This window comes from Neophocaena asiaeorientalis, unplaced genomic scaffold, assembly GCF_003031525.2.
Source record: "Neophocaena asiaeorientalis asiaeorientalis breed wild unplaced genomic scaffold, Neophocaena_asiaeorientalis_V1.1 scaffold76, whole genome shotgun sequence".
In the NCBI taxonomy this organism is placed as follows: Eukaryota; Metazoa; Chordata; class Mammalia; order Artiodactyla; family Phocoenidae; genus Neophocaena; species Neophocaena asiaeorientalis.
Window position 1 is genome coordinate 2,873,581 of NW_020173668.1, and position 15,774 is coordinate 2,889,354.

At 46.3% G+C, this 15,774-nt stretch overlaps 2 protein-coding genes, 1 non-coding gene and 1 pseudogene across 4 annotated transcripts; 2 read left to right on the forward strand and 2 right to left on the reverse strand.

The window, feature by feature from the left end:
* Positions 1 to 125: 125 nt before the first annotated feature.
* Positions 126 to 197, reverse strand: TRNAM-CAU (transfer RNA methionine (anticodon CAU)). The gene has a single exon. It is a non-coding gene; the product is annotated as a tRNA-Met (tRNA).
* A 239-nt stretch (positions 198 to 436) lies between these two features.
* On the forward strand, positions 437 to 7,067 carry ILF2 (interleukin enhancer binding factor 2). Its single transcript, XM_024748302.1, has 14 exons — positions 437 to 531; positions 1,182 to 1,241; positions 1,458 to 1,500; positions 1,945 to 2,049; positions 2,420 to 2,497; positions 2,833 to 2,935; positions 3,511 to 3,576; positions 4,044 to 4,160; positions 4,649 to 4,727; positions 5,297 to 5,384; positions 5,823 to 5,884; positions 5,962 to 6,076; positions 6,297 to 6,387; positions 6,537 to 7,067. Exons 1-14 carry the CDS (start codon positions 527 to 529, stop codon positions 6,695 to 6,697), a joined length of 1,173 nt encoding a protein of 390 aa, XP_024604070.1. The 5' UTR covers positions 437 to 526; the 3' UTR covers positions 6,698 to 7,067.
* Positions 7,068 to 7,253: 186 nt separating this feature from the next.
* SNAPIN (SNAP associated protein) lies at positions 7,254 to 9,066 on the reverse strand. Its single transcript, XM_024748303.1, has 4 exons — positions 8,872 to 9,066; positions 8,563 to 8,609; positions 8,204 to 8,322; positions 7,254 to 7,867 (listed from the first exon to the last, which is right to left on the reverse strand). The coding sequence occupies exons 1-4, from the start codon at positions 9,012 to 9,014 to the stop codon at positions 7,766 to 7,768; spliced, it is 411 nt and encodes a 136-aa protein (XP_024604071.1). The 5' UTR covers positions 9,015 to 9,066; the 3' UTR covers positions 7,254 to 7,765.
* Positions 9,067 to 9,862: 796 nt separating this feature from the next.
* Positions 9,863 to 10,254, forward strand: LOC112401804 (60S ribosomal protein L36 pseudogene; annotated as a pseudogene). Its single transcript, XR_003003629.1, has one exon. The product of XR_003003629.1 is annotated as a 60S ribosomal protein L36 pseudogene (transcript).
* The last annotated feature ends 5,520 nt before the right edge of the window (positions 10,255 to 15,774 follow it).

Below are 15,774 nucleotides of genomic sequence, written 5' to 3' on the forward strand. Positions count from 1 at the left end.
TGGCAAGAAACAGCTTCTAAAGCCTGCATTTTTGAGAGAGGAAAAAGTAGGAGTATGGCGGTTACATTTATTGAAGAAATTTAAAATTAAAACTGCTAGGGAGGGAAAACAAGGAAGCACACCGATAGCAGAGGATGGTTTCGATCCATCGACCTCTGGGTTATGGGCCCAGCACGCTTCCGCTGCGCCACTCTGCTACCTCGAAACACGCTTTTCCATGAACTGTACAGAAAGTTCTCTGAATGCTACCCATCCTGATTTATTTACACAGCACCCCCTAGTGTCTGCAAAAGTCGTTACTGTCAAGTCCGTTCTTATTGGCTAGTTCCTGACACAGTAGGCGCTTTTCATTGGTTCATAAACCGGTTTACCAAAGTAAACCAATAGGCACAAGCGGCGGAGTACGGCGGGAGCCAATCGCGCGGGAGTTTGTTGGGACACGCCGGCAGGCCGCCTCTCCAGTTGTCTGCTCCTCGGAGGAAAGGGGCGGTTGGTGTGGCCTCCATTGTTCGGGCTCTAGGACGCCATGAGGTAAGGGCTGTGGGGTTCTCTAGAGAGGTTTCGGGTATTCGACCGAAAACTGTGGGAAGTTGGGCTGAAAGGAGTCGGAGGACTTGAAAGGGCCGTGTATCTAGGGGCTGCACGGAAACCTGAGAGCTCCTGGGCTGGGAGAGTAGGGGAGGTCGGGGCCCGAGGAGGCGGGGAAACTCGGGCCGGGGATGGGGGTGGGGCCCAGGAGTGGGTAGGCGGGTTCGACACTTCGGTCTCTGGGGTGTTCAGATGAGGGGGTGTCCTCAGGTAATGCATCCTCAGTGCCAAGTGCTTGACATATAGGATATGCCTGATGCTTTTACCACGTGAACAGTCACGTTAGTCTCTGAAGTCTTAGGGTTGGAATGTCCCAGCAATTATGGGGCATTTCTTGTAGGGCTCACTGAGCCCCGTCAGTATTCAATGTGAGGTTTGATGTGATTAATTTATCCAGAAGGCGGAGGTCATGGGGGATGAGGCTGGGCACTTGGAATTGGGGGGGAGAAGTGTAAGTGGGAATGGGATGGCTTGGCTTCCAAAGGGAAGTGCAGAGCGATGGAGGTAGGCTAACTCGAAATCTTGTGGCCGGTATGGTGGAGATTGCTTCAACGAGGTCAAAACAAAGTTAACATCTATTCATGCATTTCTAGGGGTGACAGAGGCCGCGGTCGCGGCGGGCGCTTTGGTTCCAGAGGAGGCCCCGGAGGAGGGTGAGTGCCAGTTTTTAGCATCTCTGCAGCCGTTAGTTTCCATTTCAGTCATCTAAATAGGAGTTTGGAGTGGACTAATCTTACCTGCCTTTGTGAGATCCAGCTGTGGGTTAGAAGCATTCTTTGCATGCTCTCCTGGTAAATGAGGTTGGCCCCATTATGCGTGATCAGTTTGATTTCTGTGGTGAGTAATTTGGATTGTTTTTCATATTTTAGGTTCAGGCCCTTTGTGCCACATATCCCATTTGATTTCTATTTGGTGAGTACCTTGGCCACTGTTCAACTGTGGTTGAGCCCAGCATCTCCCTATTAATGAAGTCAGGTGGTAGTTGGAGCAGAGAAAGGGATTAGTGAGTGGAGTTGGGGGTGGGTTTGAGTCAGCCGTGTGTCGCTTTACATACATAAACAGTGTAAGCTGGAAGGGGAAGACAGTCCCTCGGCCACAGTGGGCAGTAACATGGTTATAATCTTGGTTCTGAACAGTTAATGGTATCTCTGGCTTATCTGTTAGTGTAACAGTAGTAGGAGCTTAAATTATGGATATTCCCTCCAGCTTCTGTCCTTGTTTGAACATCTTAAGGAATAAAAATAAGTGCTGTAGAATTTTCTGTTTTCAGTTTTTTTGTGTTGTGGCAACAGAAAGAAAATCTCTATTGTATATTATTTTTGGTAAGTAGTATGTAGTTGTTTATTTCTGGTTTAGTGTGAAATGGCCTTTCCCCGGGTCAAGCCAGCGCCTGATGAAACTTCCTTCAGTGAGGCCTTGCTGAAGAGGAATCAGGACCTTGCTCCTAACTCTGCTGAACAGGTATACTTTGGCTTCCTTCCTGAGATTCCTCAAAGAAAGCTAAAGAAGTAAATAACTAGTGGTGAGGTTACTGTTATCAGAGCCTAAACTCCACAGAAAGTTTAATCGTTCTCCTTATTTCTCTTTGTGGGTAGAGGGAGAGCGCCAGGTGAATATATAAACAAATTACATGTGCATTCATATTTTTACTGGGGAATCTATCTTTGGGATCAAAAAGTATTCAAGGCTGGAAGGGTCAGGATGTTCTCAGAGCCCGTGAAGGTATTGCTTCATCCCCTGTTGAAGGGATTAGGGGAAGATATTCAAGCTTGGTGAGAAGTTGCTTACAGTGTCTCACCTGAGGGTATTTTTGTTTCCTGCTGTCTTTCAGGCCTCTATCCTTTCTCTGGTGACAAAAATTAACAATGTGATTGACAATTTGATTGTGGCTCCAGGGACATTTGAAGTGGTGAGTTTTTGATGATTTAGTCCTAGGAAAGGGGAGCCTTGTGGAAGTTTCCTTGGCTCCTGTCTCTTAATTCTGCAGATGCCTATTCAAAGCCACTCTTAAAATAGGAAAGTACAGTGGAATTCCTTTGTAGTGCTGATCTTGGGGACCAGACTTATATCGTTACTGTCAGCTAAGCATGATGAACCAGGCTTTTCATGTGCTTATTTGGGGATATGATTTGAACTCTGCTACTTCCAAATCCGGGTAATAGGCTGTGTTGTAACTGAGTTCTGAGGGGAACTCGGCAGTCTTCTCACTTCTGAGTTTTCTTCTTGAAATCCCTTCTCCAACAGCAAATTGAAGAAGTCCGACAAGTCGGATCGTATAAAAAGGGAACAATGACTACAGGACACAATGTGGCTGACCTGGTGGTGATCCTGAAGATTTTGCCAACATGTGAGTGTACCTCTTTCTGGCCTTAGGAGCAGAACATAGCAGTTGGATTTGAGGCATAGGGATCTTTAAAGCCCAAATTTCGTGTGAGAAAGGCTGTTTGGAAGACAAATGGGAAATTTAGTTTTTTAATATGTGTTGTATCTGAAAGAATATGGCCAGTTACTATAAGGCAGTGTTTCTCAACTGGGGGTGATTTTGCTCCCCAGGGGATATTTGGCATTGTCTGGAGATGTTTGGGGGCTAATGTTTTTGGGTAGAGGCCAGGGTTGCTGCTAAGCATTCTGCAGTACACAAGACAGACCCTACCTCCCAACCCCAAACAGAGAATTATCCAGGCCAATATGGCATTAGTCCCACTGACAAGAAACCCTGCTGTGGAAAAAGGTGTGTGTATATAGGAGGAGGTGTCCTGTTCCCTGAGCCTTCCAATTTCTCTGTCCAGGTGTTAGCTTCCCCTGTAAAAGTGTTCATTCAGCTGCTTGTCCTTGCTCCAGCAGAAATCAGAGTGCAGAGATGTATAGAAAAATCTACATAAGTAATTGTAATCTTCATTATCTCTTGTTATTTCAATCTAGTGGAAGCCGTTGCTGCACTAGGGAACAAGGTCGTGGAGAGCCTAAGGGCACAGGATCCTTCTGAAGGTTTGAGTTTGTTGCTAAGCATGTAATTTAGTGGTCACAGGAGCCAGTTCTATGATTATAATGTCATTTTAACAAAGTCAGGTCAGGCTAGAAGGAAGAGCGAATGCAGAGTTTTAGGTTGGGGAAGTTTTGGGCAGAGTTCACCAGCGTTCAAAATCCAGTTGACGTCCTTTACTTTTAAACTCTGTATTCTCACTTCTGATTCTGGACTGTTGGTGTTTTTAAAAATCGATCTAGGGGACTTCCCTGGTGGTCTAGTGGTTAAGACACCCAGCTCCCAATGCAGGGGGCATGGGTTCTATCTTTGGTCGGGGAATTAAGATCCCACATACCGCACAGTGTGGCCAAAAAGATAAATAAGTAAATAACTTTTAAAAACCCTATCTGTTCCCCCACCCTCATCCTGGATTTACCTTTGGTCATCTAATGGAAATATGAGTTTCAGCTTTTGATTTTTCTTTTTGCAGTTTTGACCATGCTGACCAATGAAACTGGCTTTGAAATCAGTTCTTCTGATGCTACAGTGAAGATTCTCATTACAACAGTGCCACCCAATCTCCGAAAACTGGACCCAGAACTCCACTGTTAGTCCTTTTATTCTGTTGCTGTTAAATTTGGGGAAATTCAAAACATGGTATAAAGTGCTGTTGAGTTTACTTAGGTCCCAAAAGGTCACATATGGAATAGCAACAAACTAGGTTTACCCCCAAACTTTGCTGTCTTCCTCTGTAATTTGGAAACAGTTTTACCAGCTTGCTAGTGAAATTGTCAAAGCCAGCACGGCCAAGAAAGCAGTTTGACGATTTAAGAAAAAGGACTGAGGAAATATTTATGGAGGGGGTAGGCTTTCAGAGAAAATTGGGGCTCTTTCATGCTTCCAGATTTGGTTTGGGGGAGGAATAGTGATTTTTGGACAGGTGACTTGCTGATCTGGGGAACACGGGGGTGGTTTAAGGAATTACTATGTTATCCTGTCCTCCTTCCACATTCTTGGGACTGTGGCAGTGGGATTGAATTGCTTGCTCAGTAATGGGAATGTTTCATCTTGGTGGATGTCATGCTTGTCTTCTAGTGGATATCAAGGTGTTGCAGAGTGCCTTAGCAGCCATCCGACATGCCCGCTGGTTTGAGGAAAATGCTTCTCAGTCCACGTGAGTCCCTCCCTGTTTGAGTGAAGATATATCCTAATCCTTCTAACTACATTGAACAGCAGGATACCCCACCCCAATACTTCCTCTCACAGAACATTTTTGGCTGTGATCTTCTGTCTGGATTTTGATTTTTACCTTAAGTAAGCAAACTTAGGTTGAGGGAAGGGAATGTATAGTTCTGGAAATAGCTTCATCTCTGTACCTTAGGTGTGGAAGTAAATAATCTTATTACTTTATTTCTTTTTTAGCTATAGTTGACGTACAGTATTATGTTACAGGTATACGACATAGTAATTCACAATTTTTAAAGGTTATACTCCATCTATAGTTATTATAAAATGTTGGCTGTATCCCCCATGTTGTACAGTATATCCTTGTAGCTTATTTTATACATAATAGTTTGTACCTCTTAATCCCCTATTCTTATTTTGCCCCTCCCCTCTTCCCTCTCCCCACTGGTAACCACTAGTTTGTTCTCTGTATCTGTGAGTTTGTTTCCTTTTTGTTATATTCACTAGTTTGTTTCATGATCCGTTATTACTTTTAATCCTGGTTCCTCTTACCTTCAGAGTTAAAGTTCTCATCAGGCTGCTGAAGGACCTGAGGATTCGTTTCCCTGGCTTTGAGCCCCTCACTCCCTGGATACTTGACCTACTTGTAAGTAATGAAGGGCAATTGGAATTCCTGATCCTTCCTATGTTACAGTAGTTCCTCTGAAACCTACCAGAATATGAAATTTGGTACAGATTAAAAAGAAATGGGGGGGAGGGACGGAAAAGGGAAAGAAAAACAAAGAAATCTCATTAGTGGACAAGTAATCCAATAAAGATTCAATGTTTATTATTTCTTTGGGCTTTTGGAGTATTCAGTTAAATGAGTAGTTATTACTGCACCTTTGTTTTTCTCATTACTGCTGTCATTTCATTAATGTGGTAATGCAGAGAAATTACTGAATGAGCAGTCATTTCAGAACTGCTTCTCAATGTTAAAATTTCAGCTAGACATTAACCAATTTTCTTCTTGATGGTTTTAAAGTTTTGTTTGAAGATAGAATTGCCACTTTATGGCATACCTACCAGATTCACTTTCTTCTAGGGGCACTATGCTGTGATGAACAACCCCACCAGACAGCCTTTGGCCCTAAATGTGGCCTACAGGTATAGCATGCTGCTTTGGGTTTGGGGCTGGATGTAAGCTGTCTTGTGTGTTCTTCTAATACCTCTCCATGTTTCAGACGATGCTTGCAGATTCTGGCTGCAGGACTCTTCCTGCCAGGGTCGGTGGGTATCACTGACCCCTGTGAGAGTGGCAACTTCAGAGTACACACAGTCATGACTCTGGAACAGCAGGTATTGGGACAGCTCTGAAATGGTCTGTTGTGCCCCACTCTTGAATATCTGGTCAGAAGGCAAAGGGAATGTGGTTTTTAGTGGTCAGGGATTTGGGGGTTCTCACAGACTTTGGTCTTGAAATTAGAAGTTGTTTTTATCTCACTTTTCATGAGAATGTTAGTCAAATAAGGTATTTTGATTTTCATTGCTAATTTACCCTTACTGTGCTCTCCCTCAGGATATGGTCTGCTACACAGCTCAGACTCTGGTCCGAATCCTCTCACATGGTGGCTTTAGGAAGATCCTTGGCCAGGAGGGTGATGCCAGCTGTGAGTGACCACTGTGGGACAGGGGTTCTTTACGGTACTCTGTGATCTACAAAGAAACTCTACACTACTCATGTCTTACTGTTTCCACTGTGTGGGTCATGACTTGTATGTTGAGCTACTTGTCTGAAGTCACCTCTTTTCTCTTCTAGATCTTGCTTCTGAAATATCTACCTGGGATGGAGTGATAGTGACACCTTCAGAAAAGGCTTATGAGAAGCCACCAGAGAAGAAGGAAGGAGAGGAAGAGGAGGAGAATACAGAAGAGCCACCTCAAGGAGAGGAAGAGGAAAGCATGGAGACTCAGGAATGACCTCCCTGTCTCTTCACCCCCTTTCTTACCCAAGGAGAAGACTGGAGCCTAAGCTAACTGCTGCTGGGCTTTATGTGGTGGCATTTCTGAGGGATAGGGGAGACAGGAAGGAAGATTAAGAGGACACTATAGAAGGAATTGTCATTCCACTGCATTCTGAAACTGGCTTAGTAGCCAGAAGTCTCCCATTTATGACCTATGCCATCCATCTATAGTGAAGCAGGGTACCAACTTTTATTCCTAATACTCTAGAATCCAGAGCTTCTGGAAACCTCTCAACCAGTACTTTGTTGTTGAAATGTTGTGAACTGTTAGTGTTTGCAATTTTTTTTTTACTAAGAAAAAAGATTAAAGTACTTCCTGGTAGGGCTCTTGGTCTTGTTTTTCCTTGGTATCTGGCAAGCTGTTTTGCTTCCTTTTTTTTGCTTTATGAACTCTTCATTGAAAATGATACTTGAGTCTTTTCATTGTGAACACTAGATCTCAATTTGAATCTATATTTGAATTAATGCAGAAGACTCTTTGGAACCTTTCCATATACCAGAGTAAACTGGAATACCATTTAAGCATTTATTGAATTAAATGGTTTTAGTAACACTGCTACAGTGGTCAAGCCAGTGCAGTCAACAAAAGAGGGTAGGTGGTCATTCACCTTGACTTTGCCTGCCCTTTGTACTGTAAACAAAGGAATATTGGAAGTCACAGGTAGAGGACATTCTGCCCAGGTCCAACAACCTCGCACGTAACAGAGGAAGCCCCTCCCTTGTTAATGAGGCCAGGAGATGGTAGAGGAGGTGGGCCTTGAGTATGGAGCTTAAAAAAAAAAAAATGTAGAGGCCTCAGCTCATTCTTGGAAGCAAGAGCCATAATAAATCCTTTGGGATCCTGAGTCCTGCTCTACACAGGTTTCTTTGGGCCCCACATAAATGGGTAAGACTGAAGTGCTTCAAACAAACCACAGGGCTGCCCTTTTGATGTCCCAACACCTACAGGGAGTCCTGGAGGAAACAGGCAGCCGGGGAATGGTATTTGTGCTATTCTGTGGCCATGGGCCCATCTTCTGGCCTGTTACTTGCTTGGGGAACCAGGGGGGTAAACTCCTGAATCCAGCATTGCCCTCCTTCGGGCTGTTTCCTTGGCAACACTGTGGTTTAGCCGCCTCAGCCGTTCCTACAAAACAAGATTTGGAATCAAATTAACTGCTCTGTGAAAGGATTTAGAGCTTGCTGTCAACTAGGCTGGAAAATATCTTAGGCTTGCTTCATCTCAACGTTACGTCTTCTAAGGTATGTAAGAAGAACATAAATGAGAGCAACTGGGGGTTAAGAATAAGAACAGTAAGTTCTATTTTGGCTGGCATTAGTTGACAACTCCCTTTCCCCAAAAAGACTAAAAATTACGGTGACTTTCGCTGTGTTGGGGACTTCATGATACCCCTTGAAAATCGGAGAATACCTTAAGGACTCAGAAGAACAAAGAATTACTGTTGGTAGGAAATTCCTTTACCTGGGCATTCTGTAGGATGTTATTAACCAAGACGACTCGTCGCCGGGCATTAAGGAGCTTCTTCACATAGGGGTCGAGATCCAGGGCCACTTTCTGATCCTCATTGATACGGCACAGTTCTGGGAAATGGAAGGAAGATGTAACTAAACACCTAATGGCCTTCTCGTTCTTGGAACAAGTAAGCTAGTAAATGCTATGGAAAGCACTCTTGTGCCACATGGGCACAGTCACTAGAAACTTAAGAGGAGTCCATCGGCAGCCCTGGAAGCAAGTGACAGAAACCCAGCCCCAGAAGTTGGCAAAACATAAGGTCCTGTAGTGAGTTGTAGGATCCCGGGTATACAGGGATGCTTACTCACCGGTAGCTAGGTTGTCAATTTGTTCCCGGAGCTCTACTTGGCTCTCTCTGCAAAGAGGTACAAGGCCTACACGGTCAGTTAATGGAACTCAAAAACCTAGTCCCCTATGTGTTTCTTAAGTGCTCAGAAAAGCCAGCCTCTGACCCCACCGGCAGGCCCTCCGCCGGTCTGCCCCGCCTCCAATCAGTTTCCCCAAATTCTTGGTCCCATCCGAACGCCGAACTCGTCTTATCTCCGCCCTTTCTTGGCCCCGCCCCTACAAAAACCAAATCGAGAAGAGGCCCCGCCCCAACCTTCCCTCTAGGGCACCTGACGGCGTGGACGTGAGAGTCAAGCTGCTGCACAGCCGGTCGCAGGAACTCGAGGAGCCCCTCGGCGAAGAGGTCACGGCCTGCGGGCCCCGCCACAGGGGTTCCTGCCCCGGACACAGCGGCGGAACCAGCTCCCGACATCACGAACTGCCCTTACGGCCGGAACCTGCCGCGAGGGCCGCCGGGAACTGAAACCCCGCCGAAGTGCGCCGCTAGGGGGCGCCCGGGGAGTGCCAGCTCCGACCCCGGCCTGGGATTTCTGGGAAACGCAGTTTCTGGAGCCAGCAGGGCGGGGCGAAGGGCCGGGCCCTAGAGCTACCGGGAGTTGTAGTTCTTTGTAGGCCATGAAGTGGCGGGTTTTGAAAGTCTCCAGACTTCAAGGACTAGAAGGAACCATTTTGGGGATGCGTACGTTTTGTTTTCTCCGAGGGTGAAAAATAAATGCTTATGTCCCCAGTTGTCCATAGCTTTCCCATGTTAATTTTGTGGGAAAGCCAGATGATACTCATAGTATAGTATATTTCTAAATTTAAGTGTATTTTTTTTTTTTTCCGGTACACGGGCCTCTCACTGTTGTGGCCTCTCCCGTTGCGGAGCACAGGCTCCAGACGCGCAGGCTCAGCAGCCATGCGTCACGGGCCCAGCCGCTCCGCGGCACGTGGGATCTTCCCAGACCAGGGCACGAACCCGTGTCCCCTGCATCGGCAGGCGGACTCTTAACCACTGCGCCACCAGGGAAGCCCAAGTGTATTTCATAATGGCACTAAAGTATGTGCAAAACTGCATCTGAATACTATTCAGCCTTAAGAAGGAATGTAATTCTGGTACATGCTATGCGTTAAACGTGACAACATTATGCTAAATGAAATAAGCCAGACACAGAAGGACAAATATTTAATGATTCTGCTTGTATGAGGTTTGTAGAACAGTCAAATTCATGGAGATAAAATGTAGTTCTACCTCCTGATCAGAACAGTGTTGCCCCTTCCGCCGCGGCAGCCATTGAGGAGCGGCAGCCATGGCTCTGCGATACCCCATGGCCGTGGGCCTCAGCAAGGGCCACAAGGTGACCAAGAGCGTGAGCAAGCCGAGGCACAGCCGCCGCCGCGGGCGCCTCACCAAGCACACCAAGTTCGTGCGGGACGTGATCCAGGAGGTGTGCAGCTTTGCCCTTTATGAGCGGCGGGCCATGGAGCTGCTCAAGGTTTCCAAGGACAAGCGGGCCCTCAAGTTCATCAAGAAAAGGGTGGGGACACACATCCGTGCCAAGAGGAAGAGAGAGGAGCTGAGCAATGTCCTGGCCGCCATGAGGAAGACGGCAGCCAAGAAGGACTGAGCCCTTCCCCTCTGTGCACAATAAAACTTTTCCAGAAAAAAAAAACAAAAAACAGTGTTGCCAGCGGCTGGGGGGAGGGGAATGGGGACTTGCTGCTTAATGGATACAGAGTTTCAGTATGGGATGATTTAAAAGTTCTAGAGACTAGTAGTGGTGATAGTTATATAATGTGAGTTTATTTAATGCCACTGAACTGTACACTTAAAAATGGTTAAAGTTGGGGCTTCCCTGGTGGTGCAGTGGTTGAGAGTCCGCTTGCTGACGTAGAGCACACGGGTTCGTGGCCCGGACCGGCAAGATCCCACATGCCGCGAAACGGCTGGACCCGTGAGCCATGGCCACTGAGTCTGCGCGTCCAGAGCCTGCGCTCCGTGACGACAGAGGCCACAACAGTGTGAGGACCGCGTATCGCAAAAAAAAACCAACATAAGTTTCCCTACTTTTCTTTTGTTTTTCATGGCTTTCCAGAGAGTTTACATCTCTTGTTGCATTCTCAACAAGAGGCACAGCCCTCTGTCCTTTAAGCCCTAATGTGTTCCAGTGATTCACAATAAATGGGCACCAGAATGTTCAGCCTTGAGCTTTGATGAAATAAAGCTCCTATATTAAGGCAAACAAGAAAATTTTAAACATGAAAATGTTCTCTGCTTGGGAATTCCCTGCTGGTCTAGTAAAAAAAAAAAAAGTTCTCCCTGTTTGGGCCTCTTTTCTTCCCTCTAGTGTGCGGTGTGCGTCTGCATTATGCGTTAACCAGGTCTCTCCAATGTCAGAAATACCAGCTCAACCATAAAGATACATTTTTCTTCTTCTGACGCCAACCATGTAACTCCTTAGAAGATAACATTCCTTTCTCAATCCTGTAAGGCATCAGGATGACCCACCACTCACCTCGTACGTGCAGATATCTTTGGTAAACTTTATGTACAATACCAATATATCATTTCCCTTAATGACAGAGATTGCTTGCAGGACAGACTAGGTCAAATGACCTGGGGAAGATACCTAATGGAATTTCTTAGCTTAAATGTTTACTTATTACCTCATTAATGGTTTACTAACTATGTTACTTGTATTCTGCGTATTTTACAAGATTATTGTTTCTTGCATTACCAAATGTGTGACTGAGCCTCCAATAAAAATAATGATGACTAGGCAACTTGAAACAATTGACCAAATGTAGTTCTATAAGATCAATGATTGTAATAGTGTAACTCTAGATACAGGAAGAAACAACAAGAGCGAATCATTATCCAGACCGTAACAGACAAGTAAGACAGACAGTCCAGAGGCTTTTGGTTACTGTTGACAGGGCCTAGTCCAGTAATAGCACATTGGCCTATCAATGAAATCCTTTCCTGACATGGGAATGAGCATTCCTAGCACCATGAAACAAGCTGGCCATGAAATGCCTCCCAAACCTTGGTTGAAATAAAGACTGAAAGGTAGAGGATTGTAAAATAATGTTGCCCCCTAGCCAGTTCTATAAGAATCAAGTCATTAGCCACTGTAGTCAATGTACACCCTGAAAGGAATTTAGAATCAGGATGAGGCACTTTGTGCTCTGGGAAAACTGGCAGAACTGGCCCTCAGTTATGTGTTTTCAGGAGAAAATGTTATGATCTCAGTTTGTTGCATCTTCCCATTCTCAGAAAAGCACTAAACCATTAACTAAGATCTCTATTTCTGGAGAACAGCAGTCACCGTCTACCAAGACGTGAGCTTGATTGCACATACCCCTTCGTCAAAATCAGGTTAAGTCCTAGCCTCCCACCTTAGCTCTTTGGAACAGTCCTCAGAGTTTCTGAAAGACTGTCTCCAGCTTATAATGCTCAGGTTGGAGACTTCCCTGGTGGTCCAGTGGTTAAGACTCCACAGTCCCAATGCAGGGGACCTGGGTTCAATCCCTGGTCAGGGAAACAGATCCCACATACCGCAACTAAGAGCCTGTGTGCTGCAGTGAAGACCCGGTGCAGCCAAATAAATAAATTAATGTTTAAAAAGTATATATATATATATATTTCTTCAGGTTGGTTTGAATAAAATTTTCCATTTTATTTCTTTTTCCATTCTTAGATTGACTATTGATTAATTTTTTCACTGACAGTTTCGTCCTCAGGAATAAAGGTGTTTAAATCACCGTGGGAGAGTGGTGGTCAGCAGCTGCAAACCTGAGACCCCAACTGTGGCAACTTTTAAAGCCTTGTACAGTTTTTGTTGTTTACTGTGTTTGTTTCCCTCTATCTTTCCCTCTAGTGATTAGAGGTAAAACTCTCAGGAGAGGCTGGGGGCTTATTTGGGGAGTAAGTGGCAAGGAATGGGGGTAGCTAGGGCAACGGCAGCCTGCTTCATAATCAGGCTTTCAGAAGAGGAAGCCCGGGACAAAGCGGTGTGAATGTTGAAGAGGAAAGGAAAAAGGGCCAAGTCCTTGAGGCCTGTGCCAGGGACAGAGAACAGGGGCTGGCCTTGGCTGGAAAAGAGGTTTATGATCTGTGTCTAGACAGGAAGCCCCCAAGTTAGGCCACAGCCCTTTCAGGTAACTGTTTGAAGTAGGGTTGCCAAATTTAGAAAACAGAGCAAACGAAAAACTCTGGGACACTAGGTAAATTTGAATTTCAGATAAACAGCAAATAATTTTTTAGTATATTATCTAGTAATCCTACTTCAAAGGCTGATTCTCTGAAGAAAATCACTCTGTGTTTTGTTTTTATGCTTTCCTTTTCACTCCTTATCACATTGACTTAGCTTTTTTTTTGAGTTAGCTCTTATATCTCAAGAGGGCATTGTATCAGCCTCCTGACTGATCTTCTTGCCTCTAGTCTCTGTACCCTCCAGGTCAGCCTGCACACTAACGTATCAGTCAGATTACATAATAACCCTGCTCAGAGAAAATAAGTGCTGAAAGGGACTCTAGAATCCATCTTTTCTTGATTCCTTGGACACCTCGGTGAGGGAGACTGGGCAAGGCTCTTCCAGAAACCCTGAAGTTGGATAACAGGTTGAAGGCCAGTGCTGGTTCAATTATTCATTCTCTAAACACTTATCAAATTCCAGGCATCATGGCACAAGGTACTCAGTGCAAACCCCCCCTCCTCCCTGCTTGTGCCAGTATCACATAGCAGTAGTCCTCTGGTCCTCAGCTTTTCCACAGAGGCTGAAGGAGATGTAAGTCATAAAAACTCCCCCTCTCTTCTGTCTCTGAGCTCCCCAACCCGTTTTTCTTTTTGGCTGCCCTGGGTCTTCATTGCGACGCACGGGCTTCTCTCTAGTTTCAGCGCAAGGGTTTTTCTAGTTGTGGCACACGGGCTCAGTAGTTGTGGCATGCAGGCTTCTCTCTAGTTGCAGTGCGCGGCCTTAGTTGCCCTGCTGCATGTGGGATCTTAGTTCCCTGACCAGGAATCGAACCCGTGTTCCCTGCACCGGAAGGCAGATTCTTAACCACTGGACCACCAGGGAAGTTTGGTCCCCCCCTTTTTTTTTTTTTGACTGGCAGATATTTTATTCCAGTAGTTTGAATACAGACTGTAGCTACAGAGATATATTTACATACTTGCAAATGAAAAGAAACCTTGACTCTGAGAGTCTTAAAAACTTTGAACCATCTGTGTAACACTGGCAAAAGTGCCTCCAAATCTGCACAGGTTTTTATCTTGGGAGAAAAACCAAACAAGAAGATTTTCTTGCTCCACTGCAATTACTGTCCAAACTATTAAGGAATCGCTTTTACAGTAGGCCCTCCGTATCCACGGGTTCCGCATCTGCCGATTCAACCGACTCTAAGTGCTTAGGTTGACTTGCCCCCGCCTTGCTGGCTACCTGAAGGTGGGTCTGGGAGTATGTCCACGAGAAACCTCTGCATTATGCTGTGCTGAGCGCCGCACTGGCTCAGGCAGTACAGCTGTTGTCAAACCCAGGTTTGTGTGCCTGATGCACAGTGAGGCCAAACAAACTGAAACGTCATTGTTTGGAGCGGCGAGAGGTTTAGTGCAAGGGCCATGCAAGGAGAACAGGGTGGCTCATGCTCAAAAGACCCTAACTCCCCGAAGGGTCTCAGGGAAGAGTTTTTAAGGGAAAGGTGAGGGAGGGGAGTCGCAGGGTATGTGACCAGAATGCGCACAGTTCTCTGATTGGTTGATGGTGAGGTAATAGGGTGGTGCCACAGGGGTTAACATTATCAATCCTCGTGCGCCAGCTGGTCTGGGGACTGCAAGCTCATGGCCAGCAAGTAGTTAACTTCTTCTATTTGGTGGGGGTTTTAGCATCTGTAAAACAGCTCAGGAAATGTGCATCAGATACTTTTATCTAGGTACTTCAGGGAGGAACTAAAGATTCTGTGACCAGCATATGGCTGATTTACTGTATAAATTCTTACCAGTTCTCCTGGCCCAACTGCTATTTTTTTTTTTTTTTTTTTTTGCGGTACGCGGGCCTCTCACTGTTGTGGCCTCTCCCATTGCGGAGCACAGGCTCCGGACGCGCAGGCTCAGAGGCCATGGCTCACGGGCCCAGCTGCTCCGCAGCATGTGGGATCTTCCCGGACCGGGGCACGAACCCGTGTCCCCTGCATCGGCAGGCGGACTCTCAACCGCTGCGCCACCAGGGAAGCCCCCAACTGCTATTTTTGTCCCTACATGTTCACATCCTTTCACTCATTAATTCTTCTTCTTTTTTTTTTAATGTTTAAAGTTGTACTGTTTATTTATTTTGGCCTTGCCACGCGGCTTGTGGGATCTCAGTTCCCCCAACAGGGATTGAACCCGTGCCTTCGGCAGTGAAAGCAGAGCTCTAACCACTGGACCGCCAGGGAATTCCCTCACTCATAAATTCTTGAGCTAGGATTTTGTGACCCAGGGGAGGCCTGGGAGACTACAACTTTCATAAAGAAGAGGCAGGGGCTTCCCTGGTGGTGCAGTGGTTAAGAATCTGCCTGCGAAGGCAGGGGACACGGGTTCGAGCCCTGGTCCGGGAAGATCCCACATGAGCCCGTGCACCACAACTACTGAGCCTGTGCTCTAGAGCTCGCAAGCCACAACTACTGAGCCTGTGTTCCACAACCACTGAAGTCCACGTGGCTAGTGCCCGTGTTCCGCAACAAGAGAAGCCACCGCAATGAGAAGCCCGCACACCGCAACGAAGACTAGCCCCCGCTCGCCGCAACTAGAGGAAGCCGGCATGCAGCATGAAGACCCAACCTAGCCAAAAATAAAATAAATTAAAAAAAAAAAACTTAAAAAAAAAGAGGAGGCAGGCAGAGGACATGGGGGAGGGGTCTGTTGCGGGAAGGCACACATCCATTGCACAGCCACACTGTGCCCTCTGCCTGGCGGGCTAGCAGCACCCCGACATCCCACGTGGAGCCCGAGTGTGGCAGGAGGGTGCTCAGGGTGGTCAGAGGGTCCTTCCCGTTTGGAGTGGGGCACAGAATGGTGTCTGGTGACGGCTTTAACTATGGAGGGGGACCTGAGAGTCAGACTTCTTCGGGCCTGTCAGGTCCAGGTTAAGGGATGGGGATTGCCTGGTCTACCCTGATTTCTGGGAGGTGAGAACTTTGTCTGGGGAGCCCTACTG

Coding starts and splice junctions, on each gene's coding strand:
- ILF2 (XM_024748302.1), top strand. Junction 5,385..5,822: donor CCTGGATACTTGACCTACTT/GTAAGTAATGAA, acceptor ACTTTCTTCTAG/GGGCACTATGCTGTGATGAA. Junction 5,885..5,961: donor GCCCTAAATGTGGCCTACAG/GTATAGCATGCT, acceptor TCCATGTTTCAG/ACGATGCTTGCAGATTCTGG.
- SNAPIN (XM_024748303.1), bottom strand. CDS start 9,014: ATGTCGGGAGCTGGTTCCGCCGCTGTGTCCGGGGCAGGAACCCCTGTG. Junction 8,610..8,871: donor TCTCACGTCCACGCCGTCAG/GTGCCCTAGAGG, acceptor ACCTCTTTGCAG/AGAGAGCCAAGTAGAGCTCC. Junction 8,323..8,562: donor AATTGACAACCTAGCTACCG/GTGAGTAAGCAT, acceptor TCCATTTCCCAG/AACTGTGCCGTATCAATGAG.